We start from the raw sequence: 20,719 nt of genomic DNA, 5'->3' as shown, positions 1-20,719 counted from the left end.
AGGAAATGGGAATAGGAACATACATATCAATAATTACCTTAAATGTAAATGGACTAAATGCTCCGACCAAAAGACACAGACTGGCTGAATGGATACAAAAACAAGACCCATATATATGCTGTCTACAAGAGACCCACTTCAGACCTAAAGACACATACAGATTGAAAGTAAGGGGATGGAAAAAGATATTCCATGCAAATGGAAATCAAAAGAAAGCTGGAGTAGCAATTCTCATATCAGACAAAATAGACTTTAAAATAAAGACTACTAGAAGAGACAAAGAAGGACACTACATAATGATCAAGGGATCGATCCAAGAAGAAGATATAACAATTGTAAATATTTATGCACCCAACATAGGAGCACCTCAATACATAAGGCAAATACTAACAGCCATAAAAGGGGAAATCGACAGTAACACAATCATAGTAGGGGACTTTAACACCCCACTTTCACCAATGGACAGATCGTCCAAAATGAAAATAAATAAGGAAACACAAGCTTTAAATGATACATTAAACAAGATGGACTTAGTTGATATTTATAGGACATTTCATCCAAAAACAACAGAATACACATTTTTCTCAAGTGCTCATGGAACATTCTCCAGGATAGATCATATCTTGGGTCACAAATCAAGCCTTGGTAAATTTAAGAAAATTGAAATTGTATCAAGTATCTTTTCCGACCACAATGCTATGAGACTAGACATCAATTACAGGAAAAGATCTGTAAAAAATACAAACACATGGAGGCTAAACAATACACTACTCAATAACGAAGTGATCACTGAAGAAATCAAAGAGGAAATTAAAAAATACCTAGAAACAAATGACAATGGAGACACGACAACCCAAAACCTATGGGATGCAGCAAAAGCAGTTCTAAGGGGGAAGTTTATAGCAATACAATCCCACCTTAAGAAACAGGAAACATTTCGAGTAAACAACCTGACCCTGCACCTAAAGCAATTAGAGAAAGAAGAACAAAAAACCCCCAAATCTAGCAGAAGGAAAGAAATCATAAAGATCAGATCAGAAATAAATGAAAAAGAAATGAAGGAAACGATAGCAAAGATCAACCAAACTAAAAGCTGGTTCTTTGAGAAGATAAACAAAATTGACAAACCATTAGCCAGACTCATCAAGAAAAGAAGGGAGAAGACTCAAATCAATAGAATTAGAAATGAAAAAGGAGAAGTAACAACTGACACTGCAGAAATACAAAAGATCATGAGAGATTACTACAAGCAACTCTATGCCAATAAAATGGACAACCTGGAAGAAATGGACAAATTCTTAGAAATGCACAACCTGCCAAGACTGACTCAGGAAGAAATAGAAAATATGAATAGACCAATCACAAGCACTGAAATTGAAACTGTGATTAAAAATCTTCCATCAAACAAAAGCCCAGGACCAGATGGCTTCACAGGCGAATTCTATCAAACATTTAGAGAAGAGCTAACACCCATCCTTCTCAAACTCTTCCAAACAATTTCAGAGGAAGGAACACTCCCAAACTCATTCTACAAGGCCACCATCACCTTGATACCAAAACCAGGCAAGGATGTCACAAAGAAAGAAAACTACAGGCCAATATCACTGATGAACATAGATGCAAAAATCCTCAACAAAATACTAGCAAACAGAATCCAACAGCACATTAAAAGGATCATACACCATGATCAAGTGGGGTTTATTCCAGGAATGCAAGGATTCTTCAATATACGCAAAACAATCAATGTGACACACCATATTAACAAGTTGAAGGAGAAAAACCATATGATCATCTCAATAGATGCAGAGAAAGCTTTTGACAAAATTCAACACCCATTTATGATAAAAACCCTGCAGAAAGTAGGCATAGAGGGATCTTTCCTCAACATAATAAAGGCCATATATGACAAACCCACAGCCAACATTGTCCTCAATGGTGAAAAACTGAAACCATTTCCACTAAGATCAGGAACAAGACAAGGCTGCCCACTCTCACCACTCTTATTCAACCTAGTTTTGGAAGTTTTAGCCACAGCAATCAGAGAAGAAAAGGAAATAAAAGGAATCCAAATCGGAAAAGAAGAAGTAAAGCTGTCATTGTTTGCAGATGACATGATACTATACATAGAGAATCCTAAAGATGCTACCGAAAAACTACTAGAGCTAATCAATGAATTTGGTAAAGTAGCAGGTTACAAAATTAATGTACAGAAATCTCTGGCATTCCTGTACACTAATGATGAAAAATCTGAAAATGAAATCAAGAAAACACTCCCATTTACCATTGCAACAAAAAGAATAAAATATCTAGGAATAAACCTACCTAAGGAGACAAAAGACCTGTATGCAGAAAATTATAAGACACTGATGAAAGAAATTAAAGATGATACAAACAGATGGAGAGATATACCATGCTCCTGGATTGGAAGAATCAATATTGTGAAAATGACTCTACTACCCAAAGCAATCTACAGATTCAATGCAATCCCTATCAAACTACCACTGGCATTTTTCACAGAACTAGAACAAAAAATTTCAAAATTTGTTTGGAAAAACAAAAGACCCCGAATAGCCAAAGCAATCTTGAGAACGAAAAAAGGAGCTGGAGGAATCAGGCTCCCTGACTTCAGACTATACTACAAAGCTACAGTAATTAAGACACTGTGGTACTGGCATAAAAACAGAAAGATAGATCAGTGGATCAGGATAGAAAGCCCAGAGATAAACCCACGCACATATGGCCAACTTATCTTTGATAAAGGAGGCAGGAATGTACAGTGGAGAAAGGACAGCCTCTTCAATAAGTGGTGCTGGGAAAACTGGACAGGGACATGTAAAAGTATGAGATTAGATCATTCCCTAACACCATACACAAAAATAAGCTCAAAATGGATTAAAGACTTAAATGTAAGGCCAGAAACTATCAAACTCTTAGAGGAAAACATAGGTAGAACACTCTATGACATAAATCACAGCAAGATCCTTTTGGACCCACCTCCTAGAGAAATGGAAATAAAAACAAAGATAAACACATGGGACCTAATGAAACTTCAAAGCTTTTGCACAGCAAAGGAAACCATAAACAAGACCAAAAGACAACCCTCAGAATGGGAGAAAATATTTGCAAATGAAGCAACTGACAAAGGATTAATCTCCAAAATTTATAAACAGCTCATGCAGCTCAATAGCAAAAAAACAAACAACCCAATCCAAAAATGGGCAGAAGACTTAAATAGGCATTTCTCCAAAGAAGATATACAGACTGCCAACAAACACATGAAAGAATGCTCAACATCATCAATCATTAGAGAAATGCAAATCAAAACTACAATGAGATATCATCTCACACCAGTCAGAATGGCCATCATCAAGAAATCTAGAAACAATAAATGCTGGAGAGGGTGTGGAGAAAAGGGAACACTCTTGCACTGCTGGTGGGAATGTGAATTGGTACAGCCACTATGGAGAACAGTATGGAGGTTCCTTTAAAAACTAAAAATAGAACTACCATATGATCCAGCAATCCCACTACTAGGTATATACCCTGAGAAAACCATAATTCAAAAAGAGACATGTACCAAAATGTTCATTGCAGCTCTATTCACAATAGCCCGGAGCTGGAAACAACCTAAGTGTCCATCATCGGATGAATGGATAAAGAAGATGTGGCACATATATACAATGGAATATTACTCAGCCATAAAAAGAAACGAAACTGAGCTATTTGTAATGAGGTGGATAGACCTAGAGTCTGTCATACAGAGTGAAGTAAGTCAGAAAGAGAAAGACAAATACCGTATGCTAACACATATATATGGAATATAAGAAAAAAAATGTCATGAAGAACCTAGGGGTAAAACGGGAATAAAGACACAGACCTACTTGAGAATGGACTTGAGGATATGGGGAGGGGGAAGGGTAAGCTGTGACAAAGCGAAAGAGAGGCATGGACATATATACACTACCAAACGTAGGGTAGACAGATAGTGGGAAGCAGCCGCAGAGCACAGGGAGATCAGCTCGGTGCTTTGTGACTGCCTGGAGGGGAGGGATGGGGAGGGTGGGAGGGAGGGAGATGCATGAGGGAGGGGATGTGGGAATAGATGTATATGTATGACTGATTCACTTTGTTATAAAGCAGAAACTAATAAAAAAAATAGAAAAAAAATAAAAAATAAAAAAATAAAAAAATAAAAAGGAAAAAGCAAAACAAAACAAAAAGTAAACAAGCAAATAAAAAACAGGGGAAGGAATTAGACTTCTCAGGAAAAACTAATAGTGAAAACACTGAAAATCAGTAAGCTTCATCACAGTAAAATGAGCTAAATTAAGCTTAATTTAATTACAATGCCAAAAGCACCAATTACAATCAACTACAAAATTTCTAAAAATCACCGAAAGAATACAAATGCTACATTATGGTGAGGAAAATGGAAGGTTAGGAAAACAATCAAATTAATGTCAAAACCCACTATGTTATACTTTATGAGGGTATGCAAATTCTTTCAATTGATCTAGAATTCATCTATAATGAACACTGCACGAAACAAGACCAAATATAAACCAGTCAGAAAGTACAGTGGGATACCCAATTACTAAAGACAGTGATATATTCTGTGTAAAATTAAGAGCTCAGCCACATTTCAAGGACCATATCTTTCTAAAAAGGTTGCCATTTTATTTTTTAATTTTTTTCCCAAAAAACTCACTATTCTGCTCAATCTCTAGCCTGAACCAAAATTATTTTTTGGAAATTAAATGGTAGTCAGAACTGGAAAAAAAGCCAATTTCTCCAAAAGAATCCCTAAATTCAGTAGTATTCAAATCTATTTTTCTCTGCAATTTAATGATATGACCCTAAGGCTCTTCTGAAATGTTCAATTCAATATGGCAACAGTCCTCATGCAGTCTCTCCAATAGCTAACTAAAATGGCCATGCAGGAGCTGAAAGAGACAAAGACACAGACATGAAATCATTGGAAAAAGGGAGGAAAGTGTAGAAAACAATCCCATAAACTATAAATTCAGAACCTAAAAGAAATTTAGACTAATTATCAGGTAGATAAAGCCAAAAACACAGCTTTAGCTTATGTCACACCCAGCTTCACTTCATAGAGATCAACTGAACAAAGGTAGGAAGATGTTTTATTCTTCTTCCCTAATCTCAACACCTACCCTAATCTGGTTCAGAAACCCAGGTTCCATAGGAACCATAAAACTATGCTGACATCTTTTACTACTCAAACCTGACCAATTATGGAAGCAAGGTATTTTATCCCTACCCATCGGAACCTTTCCCACTTCTGCCACTGCCCTTGGCCTCTCTACACTATCTATATCCATACAGAGGTAACAAATTCTATAAAACAACTGGCTAAGTAAAGGACAGAAATTAATAGTAGCATATTATATGCTCAGAGATAGAATCCCAAAATAAACACCAAAAACAGGTTTCAAAGTAAGACATACCTGGCACAAGTACATCATGGGAATTATAGCCTGCCACGTACTACACTGGTTAATAATACCAAAGATGCAGGAGGAGGGAGGCATGCGGAAGGGAGAAAGATATCACTTCAGTAGGCTAAAAAAATCTCCAATGGTAGACACAGAAAATGCTGTGGAAGCACTGATACAGAACACAAAATTCAGACACTCTCCCAGAAAACAGGAAGAAAAATGACAAAGAAATAAAAATTATGAAGACGAACACAGTGGACATGGGGAACAGAAAATAAATAGCCAACCAAACAATATTCATTTCCCTGAAGGATGGACTATATCAAACAGAACTGAAAGAATAATCAAACATACAATATAAGGAAGTTTTCTTCAGCAGCCAAACAAATAGTCTAAACAGATTAAATCCACCACGTTCCCAACTAAATCAAGGAAAACAATATCATACAAATATATAGTAACAAATGTGGCATTTACAGAAAAAAATGAAAAACATTCTTCAAGCAACCACACACAAAGAACTAGCTACTTAAAACACAACAAAAATCAAGTTTTCCATAATTCTCTCCCCAGCAACAATAAACATCAATTGATAAAGAAAAAATGACTTCCAGCCAAAGATGGCACAGGAAAACTCCTCAAAACTCACCAAAAAAACAGCAGAAAGTATGACAATAACAACCAGTGCCCCCATCAAAAAAAAAAAAAGGAAAATTGAACAAGGACATCACTACAGTCACAATCAGCAAATTTTGAGGCTGAACACCTTATTTACTTTTTTTTATTGAAGTATAGTTGATTTACAATGTTCTAGGTATACAGCAAAGTGATTCAGTTATACACACATATATATTTATGTCTATTCTTTTTCAGAGTCTTTTCCATTATAGACTATTACAAGCTATTAAATAGAGTTCCCTGTGCTATACAGTAGGTCCTGGTTGTTTATCTATTTTATTGAGGCTGAACATTTTAAATTCTGTACTGTAATAAGATAGGATGCCAAGAGCTGACACATGCTTCTCAGACCTCAAGCATAGAGGTATACAGAGTCAGGCCCCTAGACTAACATAATGAGATCTAAGGGTACAGGTGGGATGCAGGAAATGGAATATAGAAAACCACAGTATGATAACCAACAAGGACCTACTGGATAGCATAAGGAACTTTACTCAATATCTTGTAATGGGCGGGGGTGGTGGTGGTGGGATGAATTGGGAGATTGGGATTGACATATATACACTAATATGTATAAAATAGATAACTAATAAGAACCTGTTGTATAAAAAAATAAAATAAAATAAAATTCAAAAGAAATCTTTTAATAACCTATAATGGAAACAAATCTTAAAAAAGAATATATATAAAATATATATAATATACATATATATAACTGAATCACTTTTCCTTACACCTGAAACTAACACAACATTGTAAATCAACTATATTTCAATAAAAATTTTTTAAAAAGAATAGAAAGATACAGTAGAAGTATAAGATGCATTTATCAATCAGCTAGCTTCCTAACCAATGAAAATAAGAGGACAAACAGCAGCCACTGATTTTTAACACCAACAGCCTGTGACTGGAGATACAGGGGGACTTCTGTTAGACTCATCCACCTCTTAAACCCTGAAAACTGAGGGAGCTGGACCACCAGGGCAACGGAGAAATTAAACACAATGAGAAGGTAAAAGACTCAGGTGGTCCGAGTTCATTACTCTCTCCCATCACTTCCCACATGATTCTTAAGTAAATTGCTGCCATCATTTTAAATATGAGCAATAATTGCAAAGTAATGAACAGAGGACCTTTGTGCAGAAATTGCAAATAAAGTAAAAGAGATAGAGATGAGGGAGATTGGAACATAAGCAAAAAGCAGAAAATATCCATAGCAAGAACTTCCTAGGGAAATAAATGAAGAAATCAGACAAACAGCTACTATTGTATCAATGAAATGAAAGAAACATAATTTTTTCTTTGTTTGAAAAGCACAAACACAAACTGGATGGATGAAAGCCACATTAGGAGCAATAACAAGAAAAAATAAAATAAAATAAAAACAAACATAAGAGCATGGTGGAGAGACATGGATAAAAATCACACAAATCAAAATAGAAAAAAACTGACAATGAGGTGATGCTAGATGTGGAAGACAATGTAAGCTTAATATATTTATAATAATGATATTGATTACGAAAACTGAACTGGTAGACCAGAACCAATATTCAAAGGTATTATGGAAGAAAATTTTTCTGAAATGAACAAAAACTTGAATCTATCAAATCTCACCTTGTTCTAGAACAAACTGATACATACAAAATTAATCAACTGATGATAATGCTAGTGAATTTACAGTCTTTTAAGGATTTAAAAAAATAAGTCAGATATGAGCATCCAGGAAGAAAAAGCAATTCATTCAATAAGAAGTTTTAAGAAAAGTTCAGCCAGCCTCAGACTTTACCACAGCAACTATCAACACCAAATGGAAGTTCCAAAATTCTGGGGGAAGCTAAGATAACCTTTAAATATAAAAGCAATAAACAATTCTCAAGATTGCAAGAAGACTTATAAGGCTTTCCTCAAATCTACTGGATGACTGAATTCAACTAACCAAGAAGTAAATCAAGATAATTCTGGAACGGTAAAAGAATTGGTGGTGAGCTTTGAGAGGATAGAATAAAGGACTAAAAATAGTGATTACTAAAATGTATGTAAATGTTTTAAACTTTGACAAAATAAATAATAGTAAGATACCAACAATGTCAGAACTTGGTAAGAAGAGAGGAAGAAGAAAGCATAAGTTGCTGTTTTCCTTATCTTTTATAATAGGAGTCAATGGACACTGCCAAAAGTTGAAATACCACTTTAAAAAATTGAAAATATCAACCTTTTACTTTTTTTCTATACTTAGAGGGGTCTTTTAGAAACTGAAATACATTGTCGTGAATAAATATCTATGTAAAATTCATTTATTCCTTCCATTTTATCTATTTCTTTTTTCTCTTAGAACATAAAATAAACTTATATATAAAAAACATATGATTCTGCTTTGTAAATTTTATCCTGTGCCTAATTGGCATATCTGTAGACAAAAATATCAGGCTTGATGTTTAACAGGTGCTAACAAATGTCAAATGGTAAGATTGAGGTAACTTTAAATAATACTTGAATTTTATCTTTTTTTTTTCAGCCATGCCATGTGGCTTACAGGATCTCAGTTCCCCGACCAGGGATTGAACCCAGGCCCACAGCAGTATGATAAAAATTTATCATTGTACAATATTTTTCTGTCATGTATTTTTATTAGCTATAAATTATTATTGTAAACTATACTAATGCTTTTTTCAAGAATGTTTCTAAAATTTGCATTCACTTTTTATCTAGGCAATACGATCATACAGTGATTTTAATGTATTTTTCTGTATCTCTTAAAGATTGTGAATCTTTTTAAATCATGAATTATAATTTTTTAACTTATTAATTGTGCTTCATCCCTCAGTCGGCTGATTTAATGTTCCCCAGAATGGTATAGGGTGTTATATTGTATGGTAAAATAAAGAAAAGAGATATGTATGTGTATGTAACATCTAATACATGGAAGAATTCCAAGTGCAGAGAAACCACAGCTCACACACAAGAAATGGTAACCAAAGAAAATAGTATAAAAAGTAGAGAATATCAAAGAAGCTGAAAATTGACAAAATACATTGAATGTAACAATTTTAAATGGGTCTCCAAAATGCGTTGAAAAATCCAATCAAATTCTTTTTATAAGAAATACACCCAAAATAAAGTTACAGGTTAAAAAAGCATAGACAATAGCATACCAATAATTAATAACAAAGTGAACTCAAAGCAAACAAAACAAAACAAAGAAGCAAGAAAACATTAAATGAAAGCACAAAAAAAGGTCACTTTATACTGGCAAAATTTCTTAAACTAACCAAAAAAATAAAATAACTATCATAAACATAAGTTGAATAATTAGAACTAGAATACATAAATCAAAAATACTTAGATGTTCAACAAAAAATTGACAGAAAAATATAGTAATGAAAGACAAACATTCCACTGCTGATTAACAGATTAACAGAGGAAAATATCAATAAGAATGCACAAGCTCTGAAAATCATAATTTATGCTCTACCCTACTTCCAAGAATATTTACAAATATTATGGGGAATATTAAGCCACAAAGGAAACACTTAAAAATATAACATAGCAGAAAGTGTATATATAGGCCAACATTCTCTTTCTACAAAGCACAAAGAAAAAAAAGACAAATTAACAGCAAACGTTAAACTAAAAAGAAAGAAAAAGTCACTTTGAAATTTAAAAACTCTCCTAATAAATATGTCTTCAAAGAAACAATATCCTGGGCCTCCCTGGTGGCGCAAGTGGTTGAGAGTCCGCCTGCCGATGCAGGGGATACGGGTTCGTGCCCCGGTCTGGGAGGATCCCATATGCCGCGGAGCGGCTGGGCCCGTGAGCCATGGCCGCTGGGCCTGCGCGTCCGGAGCCTGCGCGTCCGGAGCCTGTGCTCCGCAACGGGGGAGGCCACAACAGTGAGAGGCCCGCATACCGCAAAAAAAAAAAAAAAAAAAAAAAAAAAAAAAAAGAAACAATATCCTTCCATCTATGAGTCTCAATTTTTTCATATTTAAAAAAAACTTTAAAAGCTCTTATGAGGTCTTTCTAGCTACCCCTCACCCTGACACACACAAACCACAATGATTTTCATGTATCTACTGAGCATATACCATATGTTCAGCTTTCTGACTGATTATTCAATGTGATATGCAAAAGTAGAACAGGTCCTTACATTAAAACAGTGTATGATCAAATTGGGAGTTAGAAAAAGCAAAGAACAGTCACCAACATACTATAAATATTATAGAAATTCAAAGAAGGAGATCAGGGTAGAGAGGGAAGGCTTATTTATGTGACTTGTTAGGACTCAAAGATAGAAGAAATCTGAAAATCCAGAGAAGAAATGGGAAGAACATTCTGGTCAAGAATACTGTATCAATGAAAACTAAAGAATAAAATATTAAATACTGACAGTTATAAAAAGTTACTATAGTGAATATAGCCTAGGAAGAAAAACACCGTAGTCCTAGACCAAATTGTTTATACTAAAAAATGAGCTGTAACAAGATTTTAAAGCACAATGGCTGTGGCTGCCAGCTAAAGTTTGGAAAGGCTCCCATCACTTTGAATGTCCATTCAAATAGACTTCTACTTTTAGGTATATTTCATATCTCTAGAGAGAATAACGTTACCGATAAACAATGATCTTTATTTGCCGTTTGGGAAACTGACTATAGCAGAGGTAAGATACTCCGCCAGGCTTCCATAGCTACTTTGTGCAATGAGAGGAAAACAGTAATAGCTAAGAATTTAAAGAACATTATCACATTTGGACTCTTCTGATTCTGTAAACTGTATATTTATTTCACATTCTTAGAGTCTAACACACAAAAATTAAAATAATTAGACTAAAAAAGTTCTAATCAAGAATGCCATTTACCCTGAAAAGAAAGAAGGAAAGCCAGACAGATTTAAAACTGGTTTATAATAAACAAGGTAGAGAGAACTAGGACTGCCAACTAGGAGGGAGTGGGAGGAAATAAAGCATCGTAGTTTCTGAAGAAAATGCTGCTATTAAGTATAATTGCACCAACTTGATCCAAATCCAATATTTCTTATTCATTGAAAAGAAACATATTAAAGTAGCAGCAATTTCCTTTACAAATAAACACATGCAGCCAAGGAAGCTTCTACCAAAAAAGTTTAACCCTAAAAGTAATAAAAAGCAGGAGTGACATTATTTCAGTGCTCTAACTTCAAATAATAACTTCTAAATACAAATATGCTATAGTTAAGTCAGTAATAAATTTTTTTGTTTCTACTACTAAAAGTTACAATGAAATTCTTTCAAACACTCTAATCCTATATTTTTATGTTAAAGTGCATAAAAATAAGAAAAATCTTCCAATGAATAATTAGAAAGTATTGCTATATGTTAACCATGGAAATCATTAATGGTAATATTTGCACTTATTTATAATTATGATCTTTATGAGAAATAGGAAGTTTCACTTACAAGTACCTAAATTTAGGTGTGTCAGGCTAATTTTGAATATAAGCATCTTGCTGCACACTATATAGAAATTTGACTTTTTTTTTTTTTTTTTTTTTTTTTTTTTTTGCGGTATGCGGGCCTCTCACTGTTGCGGCCTCCCCCGTTGCGGAGCACAGGCTCCGGACGCGCAGGCCCAGCGGCCATGGCTCACGGGCCCAGCCGCTCCGCGGCATATGGGATCCTCCCAGACCGGGGCACGAACCCGTATCCCCTGCATCGGCAGGCGGACTCTCAACCACTTGCGCCACCAGGGAGGCCCGAAATTTGACTTTTTATTCAAGGTACTTTCAGTTACTATTTGTCCCTTGACTTGTAAGTTGCATCTGGACCAGAAACTATAAATTAACCATAAGTATCTTCTGGCAAGCCATATCTCTGAGCTTCTCTATGAGTATGGTGACTCTTAAAATAGACATATCCCTTGTAAATAATATATCTGTAATACAAGTATTTCAACTAAATGATCTCAATAAGTTCTTTCTATCTATCACTCTCCCATGCCCCACATACATACGAAAACCACAATGACTTTTTAGTATTTAAAGATACTGGCTCCTGAGGGGCATGAAGACTCTAAGCCAAGATGGGCTGCATACCCACTAGTGTGAATCTGTCTTCTTGCACCTAAGCTGTCACCTGGGGGGCCAAAGAGAACAGCTCTTGGATGGATATATGGACCGCTGCAATAATTACTCTCCCAAAAGAGAATTACTTGACGTTGCCCTGCTGGCAAGATATTTTTCCTGTTCTAAATCCTTATAAGTAAATCTGATATAAAATGTCTGGTGAGGGTTTCCCTGGTGGCGCAGCGGTTGAGAGTCCACCTGCTGATGCAGCGGACACAGGTTCGTGCCCTGGTCCTGGAAGATCCCACATGCCGTGGAGCGGCTGGGTCCGTGAGCCATGGCTGCTGAGCCTGCGCATCCGGAGCCTGTGCTCCGCAACGGGAGAGGCCACAACAGTGAGAGACCCGCGTACCGCAAAAAAAAAAAAAAAAAAAAAAATCTCTGGTGAGACTGAGTGTTTGGTTGAACTCAAAAGACCATCTGGTGGACTTTGCAAAAGCTAACTCAAAATTTTAAATTTTTCTTCAGATACAAAATAACTGTAATTTGTGTTAAGTGCACAGCAACTATAATTATAGTACTATAATTATAGAATTTTCTCATAAATATGAAAGCAATTTCTTTTTAAAATATGCAATGTTTTTAAAACATTGTTTTCATTTTTCCAACATCTAAGCTTCAGATTAACCATTAATGCAAATATGAATGCCTTTCATTGAGCCTCAACAATAATATTCCACATTCAACTTCTTAAATTAGGGGGATTAGCCACATTGATCAGATACTATAGGCATCACTGAAGAATTCTACATACGGTTTTTAAATGTTCAATAAAATGATCTAAATAAGCAGAATTGAATAGATCTGGGAATACATGAAGCTTTATAGAAAGTTGTGTTTCTATATATTTATTGAGATTTTCAATTCCTAAACATAATCTGAGATGCTAAAGAGTTTGTCAAGATCTTGCCTCATATACTGACAAACTAGAAAAATTACACAGTTGGATATCTATTTCTCTCATTTTTGATAAATTTTGTAAAGTTAACATTAACACACGAATATTGTCTTTCATTTAAATAAAAAAAGGCTCTATTTAAAATCTAAACTGTCCTGAACACAGAATCATTAGCAATTCTGCACCGTTTGACATAAGTTCTGAAACAAATTTTGAAGTGTAACATTCTCACAGTCAACAATAAATGATCTCTAAATGGGATCCATTAAGTGCTTAAAGAAATCCTTTTCTATTTTAAAGAAAATAATCTATCAGGTAAACTATTTTCTTGAAATCTTGAATTTATAAAGAATATCTTGTTAGAGATACTAGATAAAAATGATTACAGGTGCTAATTAAGGGTTTTTTATATCCTTCTTTACCAATAAAATTTATATTTTAAATTATCTCCATTGCAGACATTCAATGTCATTTGTCATTTTTTAATAAAATCATTTTCCATAAAACTTCTAGTGAATTCCTTAAGATACTCTTTTTTAAAAAATGTTAAATTAAACCACTTACTGTAAACAGCCCACTCTTACTGCTACAGGAATGTGGGGAAGTTGAGTGGCCCACTTCAATGTCACATCCTGATAAACATGCAACATGTTATTATGGTTTCCAATCAAAGTATTTATTGTTCCTTCAGAAACTATGGGTTGAAGACAGAAAAAGAGGATAATAAGAAAACAATCATTTCCAACAGTATATTATATCCCTTTTAGAGGATTTATGATACAAATTAATTCTAATGTCTTGACAATTTTTCAGGCTTCCCTGGTGGCGCAGTGGTTGAGAGTCCACCTGCCAATGCAGGGAACACGGGTTCGTGCCCCGGTCCGGGAAGATCCCAAATGCCACGGAGCGGCTGGGCCCGTGAGCCATGGCCGCTGAGCCTGCGCGTCCGGAGCCTGTGCTCCGCAACAGGAGAGGCCACAACAGTGAGAGGCCCGTGTACCACAAAAAATTAAAAAAATAAAAATAAAAAAATAAAATAAAAATAAAACATTATTTTTCAACTACAAGCTACCAATATCAAAAAGAAAAAAATCATTTTATAAGTATATAAAAACTACATATATAACTATGAAAACTGTAACTAGATAGTGGCCAACATTTTTGCATTTTATCTAGAAAGCATGAACTTGATTAATATTTAACACATTTAAGCTAATATTTACTAGACATTCACTACAGACAAATAATTCTATTAGGCATTACTATGCTCCATTCTGCTTGTAAAAGAGTCTGATGTTCTCTTAGAAGCATCTTGAACAGCCACGTCTTGGAAAGCATTAATGCATACCTGAGGCCAATTCTACAAGTCATTTTGTATGAAGTAAAATAACTGACAAAACCAAATGTGTGCTTTATATCACACTTCTATTCAAACTTTAAAAGTTAAAATTTCTATTACGTGTGCTGTATAAAACTATTTTCCTAAATGTTTAAAATATATGTGAGTGATTTGGACTTTTTTTGGTGTATAAAATATAGTCATGACATATGGAAGAGATAAAAGAAAATCTTTCTACACACCTGAGCAATATGGGAGAAAACAACTTGGGCTACAATCAAGTTTCTTCATAAATCGAATTTGTCCATTATCCTTAAGGCAAAAAAAGTTTCTCTCACCAAGAACAAAAACAGAAGATGCTGACTGATTGAAAGAGACAATACATATATCAAGGGCTTGCTCTCCAATATTTAGAGTCCAATCCACCTGCAAAGGAAAACTTATGATCAATTTAGTTACTAAAAACAGAACATTTTAGTCATTGTCATATCAATACAATTAAGAAATGCTTTACAACAACGCAGGCATAAAGATTGGCTAACCTTGGGCTTCCTTGATGGCGCAGTGGTTTAGAATCCGCCTGCCAATGCAGAAGACACAGGTCCAAGTCCTGGTCCAGGAAGATCCCACACGCCATGGAGCAACTAAGCCCGTGCACCACAACTACTGAGCCTGCGCTCTAGAGACCATGAGCCACAACTACTGAACCCATGTACCACAAATAGTGAAGCCCACGTGCCCAGAGCCTGTGCTCCTCAACAAAAGAAGCCACCGCAATGAGAAGCCTGCGCACTTCAACGAATAGTCCCCGCTCATCACAACTACAAAAAGCCCGCATGCAGCAATGAAGACACAACAGAGCCAAAAATGAATAAGCAAAATAAATAATTTTTTTAAAAAGAAAGATTGGCTAATCTTCATTCACTTTTGTTTTCCTATGACCATATTTCTGATATTTTGTACTCTAATAGTTTTTGCCCCACCTTTTAACAAATGATATTAGCTATTCAGCAGTTCAAAAACACTCATGTAAGTTTAATCAAGGAGGTGAAGATCTGTGCATCAAAAACTATAAAACATTGATGAAAGAAATTGAAGAGCACAAATAAATGGAAAGATATTCCATGTTCATGGATTAGAAGAATTAATATTATTAAAATGTCCCAACTACCCAAGGTGATCTACAGATTCAAATCCCTATCAAAATTCCAATGACATTTTTCACAGAAATAGAAAAAAAATGTGTAAATTCATATGAACCCACAAGACTCCAAATAGCCGAAGCAATCTTGAGCAAAAAGAACAAAGATGGAAGCATTATACTACCTGATTTCAAAATATACTACAAAACTATACTAATCAAAACAGCATGGAACTGGCATAAAAAACAAACATCTAGACCAATGGAACAGAATAGGGAGCCAAGAAATAAAACTCTGCATTTACAGTCAACTCATTTTTGACAAAGTTACCAAGAACACACAATGCAATATGGTACAGTCTCTTCCAAAAATGGTGCTGGGGGCTTCCCTGGTGGTGCAGTGGTTGAGAGTCTGCCTGCCGGTGCAGGGGACACGGGTTCGTGCCCCGGTCCAGGAAGATCCCACATGCCGCGGAACGGCTGGGCCCATCAGCCATGGCTGCTGAGCCTGCGCGTCCGGAGCCTGTGCTCTGCAACAGGAGAGGCCACAACAGTGAGAGGCCCACGTACCACAAAAAAAAAGAAAAAATGGTGTTGGGAAAACTTGATATCCACATGCAGAGAAATGAAAATGAACCCCTATCTCATACCATATGCAAAAATCAATTCAAGGGCTTCCCTGGTGGCGCAGTGGTTGAGAATCTGCCTGCTAATGCAGGGGACACGGGTTCAAGCCCTGGTCTGGGAGGATCCCACATGCCGCGGAGCAACTAGGCCCGTGAGCCACAACTACTGAGCCTGCGCATCTGAAGCCTGTGCTCTGCAACAAGAGAGGCCGCGATAGTGAGAGGCCCGCGCACCGCGATGAAGAGTGGCCCCCGCTTGCCACAACTAGAGAAAGCCCTCGCACAGAAACGAAGACCCAACACAGCAAAAATAAAGAAATTAATTAATAAACTCCTACCCCCAACATCTTGTTTAAAAAAAAAATCAATTCAAAATGGACTAAAGACTTAAACATAAGAACTGAAACTGCAAAATTATTGGAAGAAAACATAGGGAAAAGCTCAATGATTTTTTTGGATATGACCTCAAAAGCACAGGCAACAATATTAAAATAGACAAAAGGGAATTCATTAAACTAAAAAGCTTCTGCAGGGAAAAAAAAAGTCATTATGGGATTATATGAAATCATGTGTGTGAAACTTTTGAAAATTGTAAAGCATTATAGAATTTAAAGTCTTTTATTCAATAAAAAAAAATTTTTAAAGCTCTGCACAGCAAAGGAAACAATCAATTGTGTGAAGAGACAATCTATGAAATGGAAAAAATATATCCATATAGCTAATAAGGAGTTAATATACAAAAATATATAAGAAACTCAGACAGCTCAATAGCAAGAAAACAAATATCTGATTTTAAAATGGGCAAAAGACCTAAATAGACATTTCTCAAAATAAGACATACAAATGTCCAACAGGTATATTAAAAAATGCACACCACGGGCTTCCCTGGTGGCGCAGTGGCTGGGAGTCCGCCTGCCAATGCAGGGGACGCGGGTTCGTGCCCCAGTCTGGGAGGATCCCACGTGCTGCAGAGCGGCTGGGCCCGTGGACCGTGGCTGCTGGGCCTGTGCATCCGGAGCCTGTGCTCCGCAATGGGAGAGGCCACAGCGGTGAGAGGCCCGTGTACCGCAAAAAAAAAAAAAATGAACACCACCACTAATCATCAGGGACATGCAATGTGAGATGGAATGCACAAAAGTACGTGGATAAAGAGGAAGTAAGATTGCCCTCAAAGTTAGGCTTTGAGGCAAGAATCAACAAATAAAAGTTCAAAGAAGAGATATGAAAAGTCACATTAAAGATAGGTAGACATATATATATATATGGACTTCCCTGGTGGCACAGTGGTTAAGAATCCGCCTGCCAATGCAGGGGACATGGTTTTGATCCACGGTCCGGGAAGATCCCACATACTGCAGAGCAACTAAGCCCATGCACCACAACTACTGAGCCTGTGTGCTGCAACTACTGAAGTCCGCGTGCTCTAGGGCCCACGTGCTGCAACTACTGAGCCCGCATACTGCAACTACTGAAGCCTGCGCACCTAGAGCCCATGCTGCACAACAAGAGAAACCACTGCAATGAGAAGCCCACGCACCGCAACAAAGAGTAGCCTCCACTTGCCACAACTAAAGAAAGCCCGCATGCAGCAACGAAGACCCAAAGCAGTCAAAAAATAAAAATTAAACAAAATATATATATATATATAAATTTCATGCCATCCAGAAATGATTTAGGTATTAATCTGTCTACTTTAGGATTAAAATATCTGAAGAAGGTATGAAATCCAAATGGGGCTAGCCAGAGAGGCAAATATAATCAGTGTGTATATAAGAACAATCTGGAATAGGGAGACAGCACAGTGAATATAGGTAGATGCATCAGATTATCTTCACCTAAATTTGGATTCAACACCAAGAAATCATTCAATTGCCACTTAGTTCAAGTGTAGTTTACCTATATGAAAAGATTCTACTGGACACAAGACATGAATGAACATCAGTCCTAAGACAGTTAACATTTCTCATTACAATATAATAGGCTAGCATTCTAGCATTACTTTTCAGTGCTTGTAACTCAGGCTGATGTGTCCCTGACTCTGAGAGATGACGATTCATTCAGAGTAGATAGGCAAAGTTTCTGAGGCCACAGGCCAAGATCCTGCCACTAAATACTTTCAGTTCACTAGGTACTGAGTGCCACTCTTTGTAACCTCTCCTTAGGGAAATATACCACATTCTAAATTAATGAGTCTCAAAATGCACAGAAGTTTACTAAGAACAATCATTTAAAATTTCTTCCATTTCCAGCCGTGATAGAGTAATAGGAAAAAAATCTACCATCCATCTGAAACAACCACAACACGGACAAAATGTATGAAACAACCATTTGCAAGGCACTGGATATCAGAAAACAAAAGACAGCAATCCCCTTAAAAACAGAAAATAAATGAGGTGAGTGGTAAAATTGCTCCTGCCATGAGAGAGTTTTCAGGCCATGTCACAGGGAGAAACAACCCAGGCAAAGCCCAGCAGACTCCCTGAGTTGAGGAGATGGATGCTAAGAGTTCAGAGAAACCAAGGCAGCTAGAGTTCATAAGACAGCATGACCAAGAAAGAGAGCAGCACAGGGACAGGACTCTGAGATCTGTAAAGAATCCTCTCAAGTATTCAGCTGAGTACTTATCAGCACATTCATGTAGAAAACTACTCAAAGCCAGGGAAAGAACCACCCAAAAGGATTAGCGGTAACAGTGCCCAGCATTCACAAAGGGCCTGGAATACTGCCAGTGCCCGCCAGCCAGACTGGAACACCTCATAATTCAAAGGGAACTGGGTAGAGCACTCAAAGGGTATTACCTCAGGAGTAGGGAATAAGTAGCCCCAGAATGAGCACTGCTCTGGTCCCACCTAACAAGACTTAAAAGCAAGAGCCAAAAAGATCAAACTGTTTCCAACTAACTTAACTGTCTCCCAGGCCTAAGCTCAAGAATATTTATAGAAACACAAAAATATCTAGCACCCAACAAAGTAAAATTGACTATATCCTGGCATCTAATAAAAAATTACCAAGCATGTAAAGAAACAGGAAAATGTGATCCATGATGTGGAGATAAATAAATAAACTGAAATTCACTCAAAATTGATAGACTCTTTTTTGTGGCGCCTCAAAGGCGGTCGGCCACTTCAGAATGAAGCTGAACATCTCTTTCCTGGTCACTGGCTGCCAGAAACTCATTGAAGTGGACGATGAACAAAAACTTCATACCTTTTATGAGAAGCGTATGGCTACGGAAGTTGCTGCTGACGCTCTGGGAGAAGAATGGAAGGGTTATGTGGTCTGAATCAGTGGTGGAAACGACAAACAGGGTTTCCCCATGAAACAGTGTGTCTTGACCCATAGCCAAGTCCACCTGCTACTGAGTAGGGCATTCTTGTTACAGACCAAGGAGGACTGGAGAAAGAAAGGGCAAATCTGCACAGGGTTGCATTGTAGATGCCAATCTGAGCGTTCTCAATTTGGTCATCAAAAAAAAGGGGGAGAAGGATATTCCTGGACTCACTGATACTACTGTGCCTCGTCTCCTGGGGCTCCAAAAAGCTAGCAGAATCCGCAAACTTTTCAATCTCTCTAAAGAAGATGATGTCCATCAGTATGTTGTGAGAAAGCCCCTAAACAAAGAAGGTAAGAAACCTAGGACCAAAGCACCCAAGATTCAGCATCTTGTTACTCCACGTGTTCTGCAAGACAAACATCGGTGTATTGCTCTGAAGAAACAGCGTACTATGAAAAATAAGGAAGAGGGTGCAGAATATGCTAACCTTTTGGTCAGGAGAATGAAGGAGGCCAAAGAAAAACGTCAGGAACAGATTGCCAAGAGTTGGAGGCTGTCCTCTCTGAGAGAGTCTAAGTCAGAGTCCAGTCAAGAATGAGATGTTCTAAGAGTAACAAATAAATAAGATCAGACATAAAAAAAAAGATACAGATGTTAGAATTAGAAAACAAGGACATTAAAACAATTATTATAACTATATTCTTTATCTTTAAAAAGTTAAGTAGATACATGGAAGATATTTTTTAAATCACCTGAATTGAATTTGTAGAGATAGAAGCTCTACCAGATGGGAATTAATACCAGATTAGACACTGTAGAAAGAATATTAGTGACCTTGAAAACATAGCAGTAGAAATTATCCAAAATGAAATAGAAAAAAGAATTTTTGAAAAGAAAAAGAAAACCTGTGACCTGTAGGGTAACTTCAAGTACCCTAAATGTATGTGTAATTGAGAGGAAAGGAGAAAAGATGGAGAACAGAAAAATATATATGAAGAATTAATAGCTAAAAATTTTCTAAATTTCATGAAAATTATAAATTCACTGATACACGAAGTTCAACAAATCTTAAGCATCAAAAAAGGAATGAAAGAAAGGAAAACTACACAAAACACATCATAATCTAATTGCTCAAAACAAGTGATAAGAGAAAATCTGAAAAACATCCAGAGAAAAAAGACATTATGTACAAAGGGGCAAAGATAAGA

General features: G+C 36.4%; 1 protein-coding gene and 1 pseudogene across 8 annotated transcripts in view; one reads left to right on the top strand and one right to left on the bottom strand.

Annotated features, from left to right (window-relative positions):
- BBS9 (Bardet-Biedl syndrome 9) overlaps positions 1-20,719 on the bottom strand; it is a 483,985-nt gene that overhangs the window by 349,870 nt on the left and 113,396 nt on the right. For all 8 annotated transcript variants that reach the window (XM_060108887.1, XM_060108894.1, XM_060108892.1 and 5 more), the window contains 2 exons: positions 14,713-14,896; positions 13,696-13,825 (listed from right to left, as the gene is read on the bottom strand). In XM_060108887.1, the coding sequence (XP_059964870.1) occupies positions 13,696-13,825; positions 14,713-14,896 (314 nt within the window). The remainder of the gene's footprint in view (positions 1-13,695; positions 13,826-14,712; positions 14,897-20,719) is intronic.
- LOC132496486 (small ribosomal subunit protein eS6-like) lies at positions 19,368-20,109 on the top strand (annotated as a pseudogene).

The sequence above is a fragment of the Mesoplodon densirostris genome, chromosome 9, assembly GCF_025265405.1.
Source record: "Mesoplodon densirostris isolate mMesDen1 chromosome 9, mMesDen1 primary haplotype, whole genome shotgun sequence".
NCBI classification, from domain to species: domain Eukaryota; kingdom Metazoa; phylum Chordata; class Mammalia; order Artiodactyla; family Ziphiidae; genus Mesoplodon; species Mesoplodon densirostris.
This window is presented reverse-complemented; position numbering and strand designations above follow the sequence as displayed.